This window comes from Mesoplodon densirostris, chromosome 2 (genome assembly GCF_025265405.1).
Source record: "Mesoplodon densirostris isolate mMesDen1 chromosome 2, mMesDen1 primary haplotype, whole genome shotgun sequence".
NCBI classification, from domain to species: Eukaryota; Metazoa; Chordata; class Mammalia; order Artiodactyla; family Ziphiidae; genus Mesoplodon; species Mesoplodon densirostris.
In genome coordinates, this window is record NC_082662.1 from 99,057,694 (window position 1) to 99,077,394 (window position 19,701).

Consider the following 19,701-nt stretch of genomic DNA (forward strand, 5'->3'; position numbering starts at 1 on the left):
ACTAAAACTGACTGAAGGGGCTAAGGGAACCTTCACAGATAAAACGACCTCTAAACTGGAAAAGAAACAGGGTAGAAACTAAAAAGACGTAGAAGGACTAGATTTCAGACAGAGGAAATCTCGCGAGGTGTTGGGCAGCCAAGATGGCTCGCCACTTGCTGCCACACTTAATATGGCTACCAGGGAGCGTTCCAGGAGGAAATCACGCGAGAGTTGCATCACTGCTACAGTCTGTAAATTGCGCCGGGGGTGTGGAGCAGCCAAGATGGAGTCGGCGGTCGGCAGTCCCGGCCTGCTGATCATGAACAACAAGCAGCCCCAGCCGCCGCCACCTCCGCCGCCCGCAACGGCGCAGCCTCCAACTGGGGCACCGCGGACCGCCGGGAGCCTCTTGCCCGGGGGCAAAGCCCGAGAGTTCAACCGCAACCAGCGCAAAGACTCGGAGGTCAGGAGCTTCGGGGGGCGAGGCTAACACCAGGCAGGCGGCGGCGGGGGGTCCGGGCCCGGGGCCACTTTCGGGTCCAGGCTGGGTTTCCCGGAGGGTTCGGCACGGGAGTTGTCATTTACAGCGAAAGGAGCAGGAAGCAAGGCTGGCATTCCCCGAGGCCGGAGGCGTGAAGGCGGAGTCCCCGCCCGGAGCTTCGCAGACCGGGAGAACCTCCCTGAGCCGGTGTCCGCTCGTTCGCTCCTCTGCGGCCGGGGCTGTGAGCGCGACCTCCGGGTCCCAGCCCCTGGGGAATCCGCCCCCTGCCTCAGTTCAGGGGTGAAGAGTCAGTGGTCTGCGTGCGCTCCAGAGGGCGGGGCGGCTGCACCCCCAGACCCGCTAGTCATCTCCGGCTTCTGGTCGCGTGGGTTCCGCGGCGGACGGCGTTGTGGGCAGGGAAGGGACTGGCGAGGGTTGCGAAGGCACCTGGAAGACGGACGGAGCTAATTAGCACTAATAGTATACACTGTGTGCCTCGAGGTTGCGAGAGTAGGAGGGGGAGCAGTCCTGTTCCCTCTGACCTTAGCCACTGCAGGTTCAGGCCACGGTTTGACAGTGCCCGGTGGTTGGTGTGCCCAGTGCGCCCGATGCTGAACTGTTAAAGATTAGAAATATATATTTAAACATGCGTTAGGGCTCAGCATCCCTCTTCTCTTGCTAGTGGGCTGTTCCTCCCATTCCGGAGACACAGTAGTCTGGAGCTGACTAGTCACCTCACCCCGAGTTAAAGAATTACTCCCACTGCCTCTGTTGTAGAATTCATGAATGAAGACACGCACGTCGCAGCGCTTCTTAGGGCTTTCTTAATCACCATGTTCCCAGAGCGCTTACTGTGAGGTTTTCTTCACCTGAGAGGACGCCGAGGCTGGTTAGCAGTCAGGTGCTTATTAATGAGAGGGAATTCCTCATTGTCCAGACATAAGGTACCAGGTCATACCAAAGAGTGATGATGCTATCTTTAGACATGTGAAATCAGTTCCCCTCAAGCTTTTGGTTTTTGTTGGCAAGAGCAAACCTCTGGTAAAACATCAAAATTTGGCAAGTTCCAATCAGATACACTTTGAGCTTGAAGTGAATTATTTGAAAAAGCAATGAAACTGACTTTGTAGTAGCCCTTGCATGGTGGGCTTATTGCACATCAGTGGCGACTTCTTAATAATTTTTCAAGTATGGAGGATTATGAAAGTGGTAGGGGTGAATCCACTTTCATCATGAGAGGAGTCCTAGTTTTAAAATAGTTAAAAAGTTTCCTAAGTGGCCATTAAATGCACTTGCTCTTTCTGCCCTTTAATTTCTATATAGACCCAACACGTGGAAGGTCAGTCAGAGAACACATTTAAGCTGAGAGACCTACCCAAATCTGTTTTCTTACAGATACTGATGTGGCTCTTTTTTGAGTCATAGCTGAAATCAGTAGGCTGGGAGCATGAGGAATGCCTGCAGGACAGGGAGGCAGATATTTGATGAGAGTCCACTGTGTGCTACACGGTTTTGATGAGTCCTTAAAAACCTTCAAGATAGATTTTGGTCATCCTCATTCCATAAACGAAGAAACTGAAGCTCAGGAACTTATGAAAGTGTGCACTCTGCCGCGTCGAATAAGCAGTAGAGTTCTTCATGTTCTTCACTGTTTGTGGGTGTATCACTTTATGGGTGGTCTTTGTCTTCCCAAGTAGATTGTAATTAAGTTCGAGGACTACCTTTCTCTTCGCCTCTTCTCTTTTCCCAGAACAAGGCTTCCAAGATGGTGTGTTCTCAGTACTCACCTAGCCCCAGCCGTAAAAAGATTCTCTTTGTCATAGCCTCTCCTCTGTGTGGGAGGGAACCCATTTCTGTTCGGCCGCTGCGTTCTCTGTCAGTTCTCACTGAAATTTGAGAGAAGGGCAGGAAGGCTGAGGGTGTCAATACTCATTTTGTTCTGAGCTATTAATAGCCCACTAGCCAGAAAGAAATGAGGCTTCCAAAATCTTAGCACCATGTGGAATGGTCGTTTCACTGCACAGAAAACATGGAAGCTTTAGTGTTCATTCATCCAACAAGTATTTATTTGAGTATAAGCGATTCATTCATTCAGTCAGTCATTCATGCCAAGTAGTGTGCTGGGCATTGTGGAATCATTGGTGAGCAAAATGGACAAAATTCCCACTCTCAGGAAACTTGACAGTCTCTTGGAGAGGCAGACACTAAACAGATACACCTGCACATACATGATTATGAATTATGATAAGTGCTGTGAAGGAGCAGTGCAAAGTGCTCTGAGAGGGCTTATTAGGGAGACCTGAACTTCCCAGGAGACAAAATACTGTGATACAACATCAGAAAAGTGGATGCAAGGACGTCCTGTAACACAACAGTGACTCTGGAAGCATATGTGTTTGTTCCTTTGGAAAACACAGTGATCTTTTGCATAACTCTCCTTTTCTCAACAGGGCTATTCCGAGTCTCCAGACCTGGAATTTGAGTATGCTGACACAGACAAGTGGGCTGCAGAGCTCTCAGGTAAAGCACAGGCCTTCCTATTATTTGGGGGTGCTTTTTTGCCTTATTGGTCTTTAATAAAATTAGGAGTGAGTGTCATTTTGGAGTTCATTTTTTCCCCCTAGATAGTCCTAGTAGTGATGTGTATATGTAAATCATGTTAATTATTGGATTCAAGCCCTTTGTATCTCATAACTTCGGCTTGTCCTTTATTTTTATGAAGCGTCTCTGCATGATCCGCTTACTTGGCTGTGGCCCAATCCCAGTGTGGACATTGATGTTCCTTGGCCATATGCAATCCCCCTGACAGTGGTCTCTCCTAGAACAGGGGTCCTGAGGAGTGCCAGCAAGTGTGCCTGCATCTGTGCCCATCTGTCGCTGCCACTGCTGCTCACGTGTAATATGAAGTCAGCCTGAGCTGATTCTCATGCCTCCATAGCACAGGCCCTATTCTCAAGCCACTTGAGAGACACACTTTCACGGTGGCGGTCAGCCTCTGGCATGGCATGGTGGGGTTGATGCACGTCAGACTGGAAATGCCTGGCTTTATGCCTACCTGGCATGTGGTTATTGGCTGCAAGGGAAGTCAGCATTCTCTCCTTTGTGCACATCAGAGCACTAAGACCCCGTTAGTAATTAGATAGCATAGTCCAGGAGTCACTGTGACTCAAGGACAGAGCTGGGCCTAGAAGCATACCTTCTCTGCTACATGTGACACCTGCTGCAGGACGTGGACATAGAGATGATGACACTTTGTTCTTGACAGAGCTTTACAGCTATACAGAAGGGCCAGAATTCCTGATGAATCGAAAATGCTTTGAGGAGGACTTCCGGATGCACGGTGAGATGATTCCCCCCCACTTCTTGGCTCTTTCAACTTGCATCGTGAGAGCTCTGCAGGGCTTCTCTTAGTCATCTGAATGACTTAAGTCATTCCATTCCTGGAGTGGCCTAAGAAACCTGCTGAACCATGATTATTCAAGGCCAGATGTGACATTTAGGGTGGGCTTGCAGGTACTCTGGTGGGGCCTTTTCAGAATGTGAGTATTGGGGGGAAAAACCTTTATGTGATTAAAATTGCACCCAAAAAAGCAGTGTTTCAGTCTGGAAATTCAGATTCATAGGGCAGCAGTGTGACCTCATCCCTTATATAGAGAGTAATTTATCTTTGTGAGTGTTCTGGTTCTGTGGCAGTCCTGAATTTGATGGGTTAACATGGTGTCCATCCCACTGTGAGGATTCTTCTGGGCTCCAGTGTAAGTGGTCTCTTGCCCGGCAGTGACAGATAAGAAGTGGACCGAGCTGGACACCAACCAGCACCGCACCCACGCTATGAGGCTCCTGGACGGCTTGGAGGTCACTGCCAGGGAGAAGAGGCTGAAGGTGGCTCGAGCGATCCTCTACGTTGCCCAAGGTCTGAGTGGACACCCAGGACCCCTGGCACCCACTTCAGTGATGCTGCCCAGTGAGATATGGACAGGGGCTCAGTGAGCTGTGCCCTGTGTTTGCAGGCACCTTCGGGGAGTGTAGCTCGGAGGCAGAGGTGCAGTCCTGGATGCGCTACAACATCTTTCTGCTCCTGGAGGTGGGCACGTTCAACGCTTTGGTGGAGCTTCTGAACATGGAAATAGAGTGAGTTCTTCTGAGGGGCTTAAGTAGGGAAAGGGCGGCGGAGGGACAGAGCTTGCAGAACTGGTTTTGAGAGGGTTATATGCACCACATGGGGTTCTGTTCTAACCAGCCAGGTTGAATAACGGGAGATACTCACCCAAACGTTGAAGACCAGTGAGGGGCCTCACAGCCCGCTAACACCAGAGGGCTCGCCAGACACTGCAGCTTCTGCCCAGGCCCACGGTGCCCCACAGAAAAATAAAAAAGCCTTCTCATTTTGAACCTTCAGACTCCATTGTGTTTGCATCGCAAGTTTCCCCTCAGCAGGAAGCCAGGCACAAGTCTGACACATGGGCTCAAACAAAGCCTGCTCTAGCCTGTGTCTCTACTAGTCCTTTGCTTGGTGGACAGGTCAGCTGCTGCTCATCTGAGGAAAACACTATCAATAATAAAAGCACTCATTGCGTGCTTATACGTCCCAGGCATTGTTCTAAGGACACTACATGTACTAATTCATGTTAATGAATTAGCTGCTATTACCATCCCCATTTTGCAGATGAGGAAACTGTGGCACCGAGAAGTTGAGTGCCCAGGGGCACATAACTAGTAAGTGTTAGGGCCAAGATTCAAACCTTGGCAGTCTGGTCTTGGGCTTGAGTCCTCACCCACTGGGTCCTGTGGGTTCTTCTGCAATCTAAGCGCATAGCATAGGGTTTTATCCCCCTGTTGGGCAGCACTTGTCCGGGGAGCCACTTCTCTTCCTTCCTGGGGGAAGGCACTGACTCTCGCATCTCTCCTGCAGCAACAGTGCCGCCTGCAGCAGTGCGGTGAGGAAGCCGGCCATCTCCCTGGCTGATAGCACAGACCTGAGGTGAGGCGAGCAGCAAGCCTGGACTCCCTGAGCTCTAGCTGGAGAACGAGGGCAGGGCAGGGCATGGGTGGGCACCTTTGGGTTTCCTCGCTGTGTGTGCTCACCCTCTAATTTGCAGGCGTGATGGACTCAGTGTGATCGGTAGGCCCTACTGAGGGCTCTCCCTAGGTGGGGCCCTGGGTTGAGACTCCCAACGGAAATCCAGGGTGAAGATGCTTAACAGAGCCACAGTGAAATGTGGCCTCCTGCCCACACTGCTGCTGGGAAACTCGGTGGAGTGGCATTTTGTATTTGGACAAAGCACATGAGGTGGCTCCTTCTGCTTCTACCTTTCCGTGCACAGCTTGATGCCTGTCTGTGTGGGGTTAGTCCTGACAACTTCATGACGTTTCCTGGCTGTGCCGGAAGTAATAGCAACTGCTAAAGAACAAGATCACCTTCCCATTTTTGTAAGGATTAGAATCTGACTCTTTTTGTGAATTTGGAAGTTTTCAGATTAGATATTGGTGGTATTCCCCACTGTAGTTACGGTCCCTGGCCATCGCCCTGCTTGCTCCTGATTTCCCCTCCATCATGGTAAACACTTCCTTGCTCTCACCTTGATCATCCACTGCTTTGTCTGATCCAACACGGGCTCCCATAGCTCACGCCTGCCTCTGTGTTCTTCTCATTCCGGGAAGCTCAGGGTAGTAAATGCTTTTGGCCATTCTTGTTCATATCCATCCATTCAGCAGCCACTTATTAAGCACCTGCTTTGAGCAAGCACTTTGCTAGAAACGGAAGACGATCCAGTCCCAACCTTAGCACCAGAGACAGAGAAGGAAGCACCTACCACAAGGTGCTCTGTGGGACTCTTGAGTTTTTAGTTTTTTCTACATTACAGCCCTCCCCCCGAGCCAGCCTTGTGCGCAGGCCTTTCTGGTGTCATGTGGGATGTGAGGAAGCCAGGGGGTGCTCCCTTGACCCCCCATCCTGCTTCATTATAGCTGGCTCTTGTCGCCAGGGTCTTGCTAAACATCATGTACCTGATTGTGGAGACCGTTCACCAGGAATGTGAGGGCGATAAGGCCGAATGGAAGACAATGCGACAGACCTTCAGGGCTGAGCTGGGTAGGACTCTGGGGATCCTGGCTCAAGGCCCTGCCTGGGAATTGAGGCTGGAGGGCTTTGGGAGGGTCCTGTTCCTGCCTGTGGTCCTGATACCTTTGTGTACCCCAGGTTCCCCTCTGTACAACAGCGAGCCCTTTGCCATCATGCTATTTGGGATGGTGACCAAATTTTGCAGCGGCCATGCCCCTCACTTCCCCATGAAGAAGGTTCTCTTGCTGCTCTGGAAGACAGTACTGGTGAGTGCGTCCTTGAAGGGGAATTCCCGTGCTAGGCGACAGGGCAGGAGGGAGAGTTTTCACTGTATATCCTTTTGAATATTGAATTATATGAATATATAACTGCTTTGGTTAAAAAAAAAATTCTGAAAGAAGATTCCTGAAAGGTGATGACAAAAAAAGTGTCACTTTGGCCTCACTGCAGCCAAAGAGGACTTGGCCTTTGAATCAGAATAGATCGTTGGCTCCCTGGTTCCTGGAAGCTGTTTTCTGCAGTCATAGGACACGTCTCTCCAGGCAAGCTGCCCTTGAACCTGGAGTTTGCAGTGATTTGAGGCAAAATTAGAGCTGGTATAATTGGGGCCCCCTCAGTCAGATGTCACTTGAAAGAAGAGAGAGTGAGTCCCGTGCCTACATTTTCCTCAGGGTATGGTGTGAAAGCTGACTCTTTTTCTAGCTAGTGAAAGGGTGGGTCCAGGAGAGTGGGCTGGCTAGCACCCTTGGCTTGGGAGCCATTGTCAGCAGCCAGGCCCAGGCCAAACCAGGAGCCCTTCCCTCGAGGAGGAGCGACCTGGGAAGACAGCGGAGCTGGACTCTGGACTCCTGCTCCTCCTGGGACTCACCTTCCCCGCTTTCAGAAGGGCCAGCTCTGCGGATGCAGGGCTCAGCGAGGTTAGGCTCTGTAGAGTGCTCTACACGTTGGATGTTGGCCAGATAAGCCTGTTGATTCCCCATGAAGCCTCACTGAAGCCAGGGAGGAAAGCTGAACTGCTCAGAGACAGTGAAACTGAGCAGCCTAAAGTTGCTGAACACTGCCGAGGTTTTGCTTCTAGGGGGATGTTTAGATGAAGGTGTGTTTTTTGTTTGTTTGTTTGTTTTTTAACTTGAACATTCAACAGTGTATTCCCAATTTGACTTTGAAAGACTGGCATGTACAGCTTTTGAAGCATTTGAGTCTCACCTACTTTTCTAGGAATGTGAAGGGTTAAGCTCTTCAGGTGGACCTTGTCTCACTCGAGGAGTCTGTTGTACACACAGAGCTAGGTGTGCCTCTGCACTAGGCTCAGTCCGCCTGCGCATCTCCACTCCTTGCCCCCTTTGCTCCTCCCCATGCTGATGTCGTTCATTTCTCCTGGGGGTGCATTCAGTCCCTTGTTCAGAGGTTGTGTGGGTCTCTGTAAAGATACAGGTCACGGTGTCACAGATGCTTTTGAGCTTGACACAGACAGGGACCCGCTTACGGACATGTTGTCCCGGCTCTGCGCCTGTCTGTGACACAGTGCACACTGGGCGGCTTTGAGGAGCTGCAGAGCATGAAGGCCGAGAAGCGTGCCATCCTGGGCCTCCCCCCGCTGCCTGAGGACAGCATCAAAGTCATCCGCAACATGAGGGCCGCCTCTCCCCCAGCCTCTGCCTCTGACCTGATCGAGCAGCAGCAGAAACGGGGCCGTCGGGAGCACAAGGTGAGGGTGACAAGGTCCCTACGACTCCTGAGAGTTCCCCAGGGGCACGGGTGCAGTGGCATAGTCACCGGATGAGCCCCAGGTTGTTGGAAGGTTGTTGAAGTCCCCTCTGATCAGCAAGTCAGAATGAATGCCTTTAGGGCAGGGACACTGTGTCCCCAGCCCAGGGCCCAGTTTATAGTGGGCACTCAGAATGTGGCACTTTTGAGGGACTTGGGCAAGGACTGATTTGTCACTTGGGCCCAACCTTGACTTCCTCTCAGGTTTTTCCACTGCTCCGGGCTCTCTTCCTACCACCTTTCAGTGCGATCACTTCTTTAGCCTCCGTGCCCCTTTTTATCTGGTTCGTCAGTCGGCTCTTGTCTGCTCTCCCATCCCTCTGCTCTCAGGCTCTGATAAAGCAGGACAACTTGGATGCCTTCAACGAGCGGGATCCCTACAAGGCTGATGACTCTCGAGAGGAGGAAGAGGAGAATGATGACGACAACAGTCTGGAGGGGGAGACATTCCCCCTTGAGCGGGATGAGGTGATGCCTCCCCCACTGCAGCACCCCCAGACTGACAGGCTTACCTGCCCAAAGGGGCTCCCGTGGGCGCCCAAGGTCAGGTGAGTCTCAGGCCAACTAGTGTTGTCACAGCCCCACGCCGGACACTGGGCCTGAGGTGTCACATGAGGTCCTGTGCAGGGCCGTGCTGGCCTTGGCTCTGCGCTGAGCCTCTCTTAAAATGCCCAGTGCTGGCCCTGGGGGTGTCAGCGTGCTGGCCTTGCACAGAGAGGCCCTTGTATGGCTCCTGAGTCAGTAACATGGGTTAGCTCTTGGTTGGACATGATACTAGTGAAAGGGGATGGGAAGAAGTTAAAACAAGGACATTTGAGTGAACCCATCTCCACCCACCCTGGGGTTGTATATGGTTTTGGACAGTAGATTAAGGAAGAATTTCTTTAGAACCATAATTAAGATGTTTGAGCTATATGTGCATGAATCAGTGGATGTCAGGGTTCCTGGATGTATATAAATGGCATCTGTTTGAAAGGGCACCAGCTTAAGAAATAGATGAACATGTGAAAAGATACAGGGGTCATTTTCTTGATCCAGGTTAAAGCCCCAGTTTTCAGTGATCTGTGATGGGAATACAAAACAAGTCATCAGGAAATGCAAGCTAGCCTGACTGTCTGAGACAGGACAGTTGTGACTCGTATGAAAAAATCAGTAGCTTACAGCTCTAACTGTAAAAACTGTGAATATCTGAGAAATTCTGTTGTGACAGACGTTATTAATATCTGAATAAAGTATGCTTTTAAGTTTGATGTATCACCTTAATTTTGTGAATCAACTAGTTACACATAGTACGTGTTTAGATGATTGATCCAACAGCATTATGAAGGACCTTAAAATAGTCTGAAGATTTCAGTTCTTTGTTTTTTTATTTTCTTTTTTCCAAAAAGAAAAACAATTGTGGGAGACTTTTTCTTTTGGCTTCACAGTTTCTGGACATCCTGTGTTTTCTGTGTTTTACTAACCATGATGCCTTGAGATAACATTTAAGAAAGCTGCAGTCTTTTCCTTTGGCAGAGAGAAAGACATCGAGGTGTTCCTCGAGTCCAGCCGCAGCAAGTTCATAGGTTACACTCTGGGCAGGTGAGTGTGATCCGAGTTCCTTTTGAAGAAAGGTAGTGGGGTCACCCTCCCAGCCTTTGGTGTTTGGGGACCCAGGCCTAACACAGGGCCTCTGTTATTCTCCAGTGACACAAACACAGTGGTGGGGCTGCCCAGGCCAATCCACGAAAGCATCAAGACTCTGAAGCAGGTAGGTGGCTTTGGGTGAGCTTTTGGCCTAGGTTGGTCCCAAGTGAGTAAAGTGAGACCAGCCCTTTGGGAAAAGCCTTTTTAGACTTCTGTCTGCCTGAAGGAACTGGGGGTGGAGGAATAGGTGGACAGTGGCAGCACCCTTTAAAACAGTTTTTCATGCGTTTTACTTATTTTAACGGAGCTTTTGTTTGGGGCACTTACTGGGGGTTCATGAAAGATTATATTACCTGACAGTTGGGTTTTAAGGGGCTTAGTAAGTAGCCTGCCTTTTCCTTGCCCAAGTACTAAGGCAGTTGAGTTAGGGGAGTAGGCAGAGGGAGATTGAAATGCCAGCTTTATTGCCCGTGGAGTGATTGGAGAATGAGGCATGAGAACACAACAACAATAGGTGTCCAGATACTTCACTTCCAGAGTTAGGCAGACTCGCCTACCCAGACCAGGCAGTGCTAGAACCCTGCTGAGCCTGGTCAAGGAGCAGAAGAGTTTACAGCCTTTTCTTTTTTCTGAAGAGAGAAGAGAAAGAGGGGCTGAGACTGTCCTGTTCCTCCTCCTGTACTCACTAGACCGGGAGGGGAGGAGTGAGTGTGGGGGGAGGGGCGGGGAGGGACCAGGAATGCTCTGTGCACTGGTGTCCCTCCACCTGGGAGGAAGCAGCACGAGTGGGGAAGAGGTGTGGCCCCTAATAGCATGTCTGGAATGTAAATGTTTATATGTTTTTGAAATACGTTTTTGAAATTTGTAGTACCAAGTGGGCTTCATGCAGGGGCTTTCTGAGCATTTGAGTACTTGATTCTGAGTACTTGGGTGCTTGATTCTGCTTTTGTTTTCCTGTCATTGTCACTATCTGAAAAACCCCTTTTCTCCTTTAATTTGCTTTTTTTTCTGATCTATTGTGTGCTTTTTTACACTGGTTTTAAGAGGTAGGTGCTCACTTAGAAAAATATTTCAGGTTTGGGAGTTTAGTTCGGGATCTGTATGGTGACTTAGCGCTCTTTGAGAAGATGGTGTTTGAGGAAAATTGTGTGGGGTCTTTGCCAGGTGTGGGCATTTGGCCAGTGAATGAGGGGTGTTTTCCCCGGTGCCTCGTTCCCTCTCTCTCCAGCACAAGTACACGTCGATTGCAGAGGTCCAGGCGCAGATGGAGGAGGAGTACCTTCGCTCTCCTCTCTCAGGGGTGAGTTGGAGGCCTTCCTCAGTCCGTAGGATCACAGCTGTTCCCAGCACTGTGCTGGGCCTAGACCGCAAAATGCCCCAGGCCTGCCCTCAAAAAGCTCCCAGTCTGGCTCCCGCTGCAGGGCTGGTGAGTGTCAGGTCCAGGGCTAAAGAGCACAGACTCTGGGCCAGCCACCTTCCTCTGAATCCTGGCTCCACCATTTAGTGGGTGGCGACCTAGGCAAGGTACTGGCTCTCCTTCTGCTTTCGTTTCCTAGCCTGTTAAATGGGAATGACAATAGTACCTTCTCCATAGAGTTGTAGTAAGGATTAAATGTGTTTTTACAAGTAAAGTGTCTGGCATGTTGTATTATTCAAGGTTTGCTATCATTATCATCATTTACATCCATACTTACAGATTCTCCTCCAGGCAGCCAGCAAGCTGGCTCAGGAGAGCATCGGCAGGACCGGGCTTTGTATTTGTACCCATTGTACCCATTTTGTTGAAAGGGAGAAGAGGAAGTCGAGCAAGTCCCTGCAGAAACCCTCTACCAAGGCTTGCTCCCCAGCCTGCCACAGTACATGGTGAGTGCACTTCTCGGAGTGCTCTCCCTGCAATGGGGTCCCCTCCCGACAACACTGGCCTTGAGAACATGCCCGCCAGTGTCCTTTAACCCCTCCTTCTGCTGCCTGAGCACCTCCAGAAGGAGCACCCCTCAGGGCCTAGTGCTGCCCCTGGCCCTCCTCGTCCACGTCGTCTGCTCCTCCCCAGATTGCGCTGCTGAAGATCCTGCTGGCCGCAGCTCCCACCTCAAAGGCCAAAACGGACTCAATCAACATCCTAGCAGATGTCCTGCCTGAGGAGATGCCGTGAGTATCAGGTCTTGAGTCTTGAGTGTGTATGGTTCCTGTGAATGGAGCAGGTCAGGGGCAGAAGGGTAGAGGGGAAAGGGGAAGTGTTTGCCTTTTGGTCCCACTGTTTGCTAGGTTGTTTGCTGTTGTCATTCTTTGTTTTTGTTGTTGTTGCTGCTGCTGCTGTTGTTTTGGCTCAGCTTCTCTGCAGATTAAGTTTAGGGTATTCCTGGCTCAGAAGAAAGAAAACGTATTGGGTGAAATATTCAGTTTTACTGCTTGGGGAGGTGGCTTAATCTGGTTGGCCTGGATTCTAGTGTAGACTCTGCCACTGAGTGAATATCTGAGTGAATTGGTGAAAGTCACTTCCTCCTCTGTAAAATGAATCGGACTGCGTTTGACATTTCCCCAAAGGCTCCTTTGAAAGCTGTGTGATTGGAACATCCAGGACGTACAGTTTTAGCTTCTGGACAGAAATCAGCCAACAGCTGGACCTGAGCTGGGTGTAGATTCTTTCCTATTTGCCAGTGAACTGGCATGCAGAATATTTTTGAATGTCTCAGGGTGATAGTAAAATCCTTAGGGGTTCTACCTCCCTGGGGCACTGACCTCATCTTTTTGATGTGAGAGTACAAACCAAGATCACTTTGTGCTTTGAGAAGGACCTGGGCACTTGATCTCCTGCCTGCCTACCAGTACCACCCAGCTCTGAGGCCAATTCCCTGGTGGGTGGGCCCCTTGCGTCTTGTGGTGACAGCCAAGTGAGGGAGGAGGCAGGGTTGGCTAACACCAAAGGGAATGTCATGGAGCACCAGTCCATCGTGATGGTCCTTGGGAAAAAGACTCCACAGTCAAATATTGATCTCCTCTTACAAAGATTTATAGTGAGAGCTCCTAAATTTGCGAGAAACTGATTTAAGTAAATGCTTCCTAAATTTATCTGACTCCAAAACCCCTTTTCCCCATAATATGAAACAGCTCAATATACTGGTATTCCACAGAACACACTCTGAGGAACACAAGTTCATATGGTGGCAGAAGCTTAGGGGAGATCTTGAGATGAGAAGTTCATTTTTGGAGGAAAAGCAAAGAAATAGGCTAAGAATGTGTTTGGGGCATCACAAGGAAGAAATCAATTGTGTTGAGCTAGATTGCTTGGAAGGTGGGTGGGTGGGGCTGGGCCTAACCTCTGAGATGTCCGTAGGGTGGGGGTGAGGTGGGAGCTTCGCCCAGAGAAGGCTCAGGAATCCCATCTCTCCTGGGACCACCAGAGAGGAGGGTGCTGCACCTGCTGGGGGCCCACCCGGGTGATTGTGCTTCTAGCACCACAGTGTTACAGAGCATGAAGCTGGGAGTGGATGTGAACCGCCACAAAGAGGTCATTGTTAAGGCCATTTCTGCGGTCCTGCTGCTGCTGCTCAAGCACTTTAAGTTGAACCACGTCTACCAGGTACCTGCAGCCCCTTCCTTCTGTCCACTGGGCCAGGGCCTCAGGCAGTGCTGCTCCTCTAGCCCCAAAGAACAGAGGCCTTGGCCTTCAAACCTCCTTGAGCTCTGCATGAATGTTCTAAGACACAGTCCTCCAACCAAGGCCTCTTATCACTGGAGGAAGGAGGGTGAGGTCCCACGGGGCATGCTTGTATTTTTTCCTGTTGCTTGCAGTTTGAGTACATGGCACAGCACCTGGTGTTTGCCAACTGCATCCCTTTGATCCTGAAATTCTTCAATCAAAACATTATGTCTTACATCACTGCCAAGAACAGGTGATAAGGACCAGGGATCAGGAAGGGGTGGGTATGGCCGGACGGCAGGGCTCCCAGCTGGCCTCTCCCACTGAGCCCGTTCAGCACCCACAAGCCAGTGCTCTGCCAGGCGTCAGGACCCAAAGATGAATGAGACATGGTCCCTGCCTATAGAGAACGCCAGTTTGTCAAACCTGAGTCTAGCTAGTCTAGTGACAGGTGACTCAGTCTGTGTTCGCCTGGATGGGAGGGCTCTCATCCTGGGCTCCAATACCGTCCTCACTGCCCTTCTGTGCCCCCCCCCTTTTTTTTTTTGAGGAGACTGGCTGGGCGCTTGCTCTCAAAGGAGTTTGGCCCCGTGCACTGTAATGTCTTGTCCCCACCCCATCACCTGGCACCAGCTGTACTTGACATTGACGGCTCGTCAGTGTGATGCACCACAAGCTGAGCTATTAGCCAGACACAGTCTCCAGTGGGGGCTTGGCATAAATTAATTGCCTTGAGAAGTCCACCCCCTGCTCCAGATTTATTGCTGTGAGGGATAATGTGCTCTCTCCACCCCTTACAAGATTACGAGCTTGTCTCTGGCTACAGAGGGATCTTACAAGTTCACTTGTAACAGGTATTTCCCCGTCTTAGAGCTGGGGAAAGTGGGGGTGGTGCGGACAAGGTCGATTACTGCTTCTGCTCCCACAAGTGAGGGAGGGAGGCCAGGAGCCAGCAGCTGCTCCTCCAGACCCCAGCCCTTGCTCAGGGCAGGTGCCTGGGCTCTCTTGCCCTGTGCAGCATCTCTGTCCTAGACTACCCTCAGTGCGTGGTGCATGAGCTGCCAGAGCTGACTGCCGAGAGTCTGGTGAGTAGCTAGCCTCTTCCCCGGCGTTCCCTTTGGTGTGAGGGTTGTGGTGGAGAGCCTGCCTCCCCCTCACAGGGGTAGAGGTTCTTCACGGGTGCGGTCACTGTTGAATGCCTGGCTCTTGAAGCACTGTAATTGCATAGAAGGGCTGAAGGGCGGACCTTGCAGAGTGGGAAGATTTGGATTTAGGGCTTATTTCAGAAGTGCGGTCTTCAGGTGCTGCCGACCCAGAGCTCACCTGGTCGAGTTGTTTCCCTCTCCCCACACTGGAACTCTCTGGGGCCACAGCTCTGAGGGGGCCTGGGTGCCCCAGGTAGTGGGGGCTGAGACCACAGCCCCCAATATCATGCTCCATGTTTCCTGCAGGAAAATTCTAGGGAGCACCCCTTACCCTCTGCCAGCTTCTGGGATGGAGGTCCCCCTGGGCTGAGGGGAGGAGAGGGTTCCTGGTACACGCGTGGAGAGACTGAGCAGTGCTGACGTCACAGATGGGAGGACCTTGGAAACTGCGGAGCACCTGCAGCTGTGCAGGAGATGATTGTTCCTGGGTTTTCCCTGTAGGAAGCAGGTGACAATAACCAGTTTTGCTGGAGGAACCTCTTTTCTTGTATTAATCTGCTTCGGATCTTGAACAAGCTGACAAAGTGGAAGCATTCGAGGACGATGGTGAGTCAGCGCAGTCAGCAGGCATGAATCTTGGAGCTCAAAGCAGCGTGCCACCCGCTGTCCGGTCCCCTTCACATTGGAGGGCAGGGGTCCCCAGGGTGGGCTTGCTGCTGCAGCCGCATCCTTCTCACCTAACTTTCCTGTAGCCACATCCTTGCATTTTAAGGGCTGATCTCTGGTGCCTTGATCAGTTGAACTGGAAGCTGGAAGAGGCTCAGTCATGTGCTGAAACAAATCTACATATATAGAAGGAATTTTCTGTATCCTCTGAATCTCCACTGGTTCTCTCCACCAAGGTTCTGAGAGTCTCCTTAACCCTGAGTCTGTGGATACCTTTGGGGTGGAGAGGTCCATGAATCCTCTGAAATTGTGTGTATGTGCACATAGGGATATTTCTGGTGAAGGAATTCATAGCTTTCTTCAGATTCCAGAATGACCCATAATTAGGATGACCAACCATCCAGCTTTGCCTGGGACTTTCCTGGTTTTAGCAGTGGAAGTGTCCCAAGTCCTAGGAAACCCTTCAGTCTGGGGAAAACTGCAACAGTTGGTCACCCTGCCCCTAACCGCAGAAGGGATAGCAGCATGGTGGTGGTGCAGGCATTTATTTCTGCCCTCAACGTGGGCCTCCCTTGTAACCCTTCCCAGATGCTGGTGGTGTTCAAGTCAGCCCCCATCTTAAAGCGGGCCCTGAAGGTGAAACAGGCCATGATGCAGCTCTATGTGCTGAAGCTGCTCAAGGTGCAGACCAAGTATCTGGGGCGGCAGTGGCGAAAGAGCAACATGAAGACAATGTCTGCCATCTACCAGAAGGTGCGACATCGGCTGAACGATGACTGGGCTTACGGCAATGGTGAGGCTCCCCGTGAGGCGGGGCGGGGCGGGGGTGGAGGCGCGCGGGGAGGCGACAGCTTTCCCTCTAAGCTTCCCTCTGAGTAACCTGGAAGAGCCCAGCTCCTACTTCTGTAGCATCAGGATGGGAGCCCTGGGAAGGACTTGGAGAAGCAGCCAGGCTTGGCATCTGTGATCATACCCATTCCTCTCTGTGCCTCCCCTTTCCTTTTCCAGAAATTGTCACAAGACTTTCTCTGTCCTCTCGTCCTCTCCCCCCGCTGCAGCTGCCGTGGTTCTGGTCACTGAAATTCTCACAGCTCCTGATGGATTCCCTGCCAGTTCCTTTCTCCCCATCAGTGCCTCAGACTTCGCTCTAGTGATCTTTTTAAAATACAGATCCAGTGGTGGTACCTCCCTGAGTAAAATCCTTCATTGGCTTCTGATTTCCCTAAGAGTTAGTGCCAGACTCTTAACGTATTTAAGGCCCACACTTTGTCCCTCCCTGTCCTCATCTAAGCTGTTCCAGCTTCCCCTCAGCCCAGCTTCCATCACACCTAGGGCTCTGGGCACAGTCAGTGCACATTGGCCATGCTTTCCCCCAGTTTTGTACTCTCTCCCGGCAGGGTACCTCCCCATACCCCCTAATTGTTCTGTATCTGCGTGTGTTCCTCCCCTCCTGACCTTGGCCTCCCTGGCAGAGTGGGTCTTCCCGGTGTCCCCTGAGCATGCTTCCGCACCCTTACAGTTCTTGGCCACAGCACCAGGACCATATGGCTGCATCTGCACTCCCAATGCCCTGAATTTGTGCAGAGCCAAGGTGGCCCACAGCACCTGGTCAGGGAATTGAGAGAACAAGCAGATGAGGGGATCTGCAGGTTCCTGCCTCTGATCCCAGAGAGCGCGTGACTTTGAGAGAAGCATGTTGTACCCCTGGCTTTCCCTCGCTGGATCCACATAAACTGCAGTGTAGCCTGTTTCTCCGTAGCTCTGGCTTTTCGCCTTTGCCCTGACTTACCTGTGTGTCTAGGAAAGAAGTCCTGTCAGTTTTGCCGAGGATGGGCCTCGGAGGTTTCCTGCTCCTGGTTGACAGTCAACATTCCAAGCCCAGCGGCGTGGCCCTAAGCTGCAGTGAACCCCAGGGGAGCTGCCACAAGGGCTTGGCTCCTAACCGTGGCTTCCTGCTTTGTCCTAGACCTTGATGCCCGGCCTTGGGACTTCCAGGCAGAGGAGTGTGCCCTCCGTGCCAACATTGAGCGCTTCAACGCCCGGCGGTACGACCGGGTCCACAGCAACCCCGACTTCCTGCCTGTGGACAACTGCCTGCAAAGTGTCCTGGGCCAGCGAGTGGACCTCCCTGAGGACTTCCAGATGAACTACGACCTCTGGTTAGAAAGGGAGGTCTTCTCCAAGCCCATTTCCTGGGAGGAGCTGCTGCAGTGAGGCTCCTGGGCAAGAGACTGAAAATGAAAGAAGGGATGATCTCCAGGTACCCCAGGGGCTGTCCTGATTCCTTGCTGCAGTGCTCCCATCCCCCTCCAGGTGGCGGCACAGCCCCACTGTGCCCTTCCCAGCCAGCGCTGGGTTGGCTGGGGAGTCTGCATCTGACCTCTCATTGATTCCCAGCGTCCTGCTCGGGAGTGGTCATCTCTCTGCTTGGGATCCTCTCTTCCTTCACTCCTCCGCGCCCTCCTCTCTTGGACATAGTTGGTTGCAGCTCATTTGTCATTCCACCCAAGGCTGGGAAAACCTGGGATGGGCTGGGAACCCGCTGCATCTGAATTTCAGGGGTCATGCTGACTCTTCCTGAGACACACAAATCCTTGGCATGTCAGCTTGCCAAAGAGGAGGGCTTAGGATTAGAGCCAGGCCAGAAAGTCAGAATCTTGGTTTTGCTTTGGGGGGTTTCTGATGTCGTTCCAGCCTCTTGCTAAGTTTCATCCAGAAGCAATTGCAGAGGCTCCTGGAGCTGCCTCAGCAATTTGGTTTTGGACGGGGTTGGGACAGGAAGAGAAGCTTCCCTTAACCAGAGGTGCCATTTTTTTTTTCTTGGTGTGCGAGGGTCTGTAAATATATATGAATCTGCGTGTGTTCTCTTGTGTCATGTTGGGGTTTTTAATGTGATTGTGTATTCTGTTTACATTAAAAGGAAGCAAAAACAATGCGCATTGCCTTGTCTGCAGGAAATATGGCTCCTGAATATCTCCTCCAGGTCTAGAAAGAGTTTTCTTGCCAGCACTGATAGGTCACCCCCTTGTCCCCGCCACGCTGCCCACCTTTCTCATCTGAGGGGGAAGAGGAGGGGGAGTTGGCACTTATCCCAAGTGTTCTTTCCCCACATCAGTCTGGTTTTGCTCCAGGGCTCCCAGCCCCAGGGCTCTGGGTTGCTGGAGCTGTAAGTTGTCTGCACCCCTGGATTAGAGGTATTACAGTAGGTGCCCCAGGTTTCTCTGGATCACACCCCTGAGCTGGACGCAGCCAGACCAATTTCAGTATTAGGGAGGGAGGGGCCAGGTCAGAGAGGGGGTCGACTGTGCTGGACCCTCACTGGGGCAGATGGGAACTGAGAGGAAACTTAAGTGCCCAGAGCCTGGGGCAGCAGACCATCAGGAGTCCTGGGAAAGGGAGTGTCGGGAGGCCCAGGAGCCTGCGTGGCTGAGGGAGAAGCAGAGAACACCTTTGTGGGCGGTGTCAGTTTGAGGCTTCTGGAGCCTGCATCTGGCCTTCAGATCCCTGGACATGTCTGCCTCCACCTTGCTCAATCTTGAGGCTCTGCTTCTGAGGACCTTACCATTCTGATGCTGAGAAAAGGAGTGTTCCCTTTTAGGAATTGCTTAAAGTTCCCTTATCTTACCTGTAGGCCACCTATAGGGGGTTTTAAAAGAAAAGTCTTGACTAATAAAAGAAACGTACTCTGGGGGAAATCTCCCCTTTGTTGGCTCTTCTGTTCAGTAAGTGTCCACTGAGCCTCAGTCCAGGCCCTGAGCTGGGCCTCTAGGACAGGCCTTTATGCGCCAGTGTGATTATGAGCAGCCCGGTAGGAGCCAGCTGTGTGTCCGTATGTAAGTCACACGGCCTAGGAGATGGGAAGTCCCTGTGATTGGCCTTTGCCACAAAGTAACTTGCACAGGACAAGGGACTTTGACACAATTTATGTGTGCACAGTGGATTCTCTGCTGTTTCTTACTAGGGTCAGTAGGAAGTACACATCTTGAGGTGGCAGTTTGAGTAAGTTGGATTTTCACATTCTTGTTTGACCACGCAGCCTGGCTTACTGAAGCCGTCTGGCTGAGGCTTTGACCTCCTTCCCATTTTTTGATTGCCCCAAATCTCTCCTCTGAAGCTTCTCTGAAGCTTCACCTTAACTAGAGGTGCCATTTTCTCTCTTGGTTTGCAAATGTCTGTAAATATCTCTATATAAATCTGTGCAAAAAGAACACAGAATATCAAAGCTGCAAGGGCTGTAAAGCTTGGGCAGGTGGATCCTGCATCTGTGGGCCCAGGGGCTGGCCCAGGAGGGGAAGTGCCTTACCATGGTCACAGAGTGTGCTCTGGGCAGAAT

At 51.5% G+C, this 19,701-nt stretch overlaps 1 protein-coding gene across 1 annotated transcript; it reads left to right on the top strand.

The window, feature by feature from the left end:
* Positions 1-251: 251 nt before the first annotated feature.
* On the top strand, positions 252-18,301 carry STRIP1 (striatin interacting protein 1). Its single transcript, XM_060090230.1, has 21 exons — positions 252-445; positions 2,914-2,983; positions 3,729-3,803; positions 4,242-4,376; positions 4,474-4,594; positions 5,376-5,444; positions 6,448-6,554; positions 6,663-6,790; positions 8,050-8,232; positions 8,622-8,839; positions 9,807-9,872; positions 9,978-10,041; positions 11,146-11,217; positions 11,706-11,780; positions 11,968-12,065; positions 13,371-13,497; positions 13,710-13,810; positions 14,576-14,642; positions 15,204-15,308; positions 15,957-16,161; positions 17,335-18,301. The coding sequence occupies exons 1-21, from the start codon at positions 266-268 to the stop codon at positions 17,580-17,582; spliced, it is 2,514 nt and encodes an 837-aa protein (XP_059946213.1). The 5' UTR covers positions 252-265; the 3' UTR covers positions 17,583-18,301.
* The last annotated feature ends 1,400 nt before the right edge of the window (positions 18,302-19,701 follow it).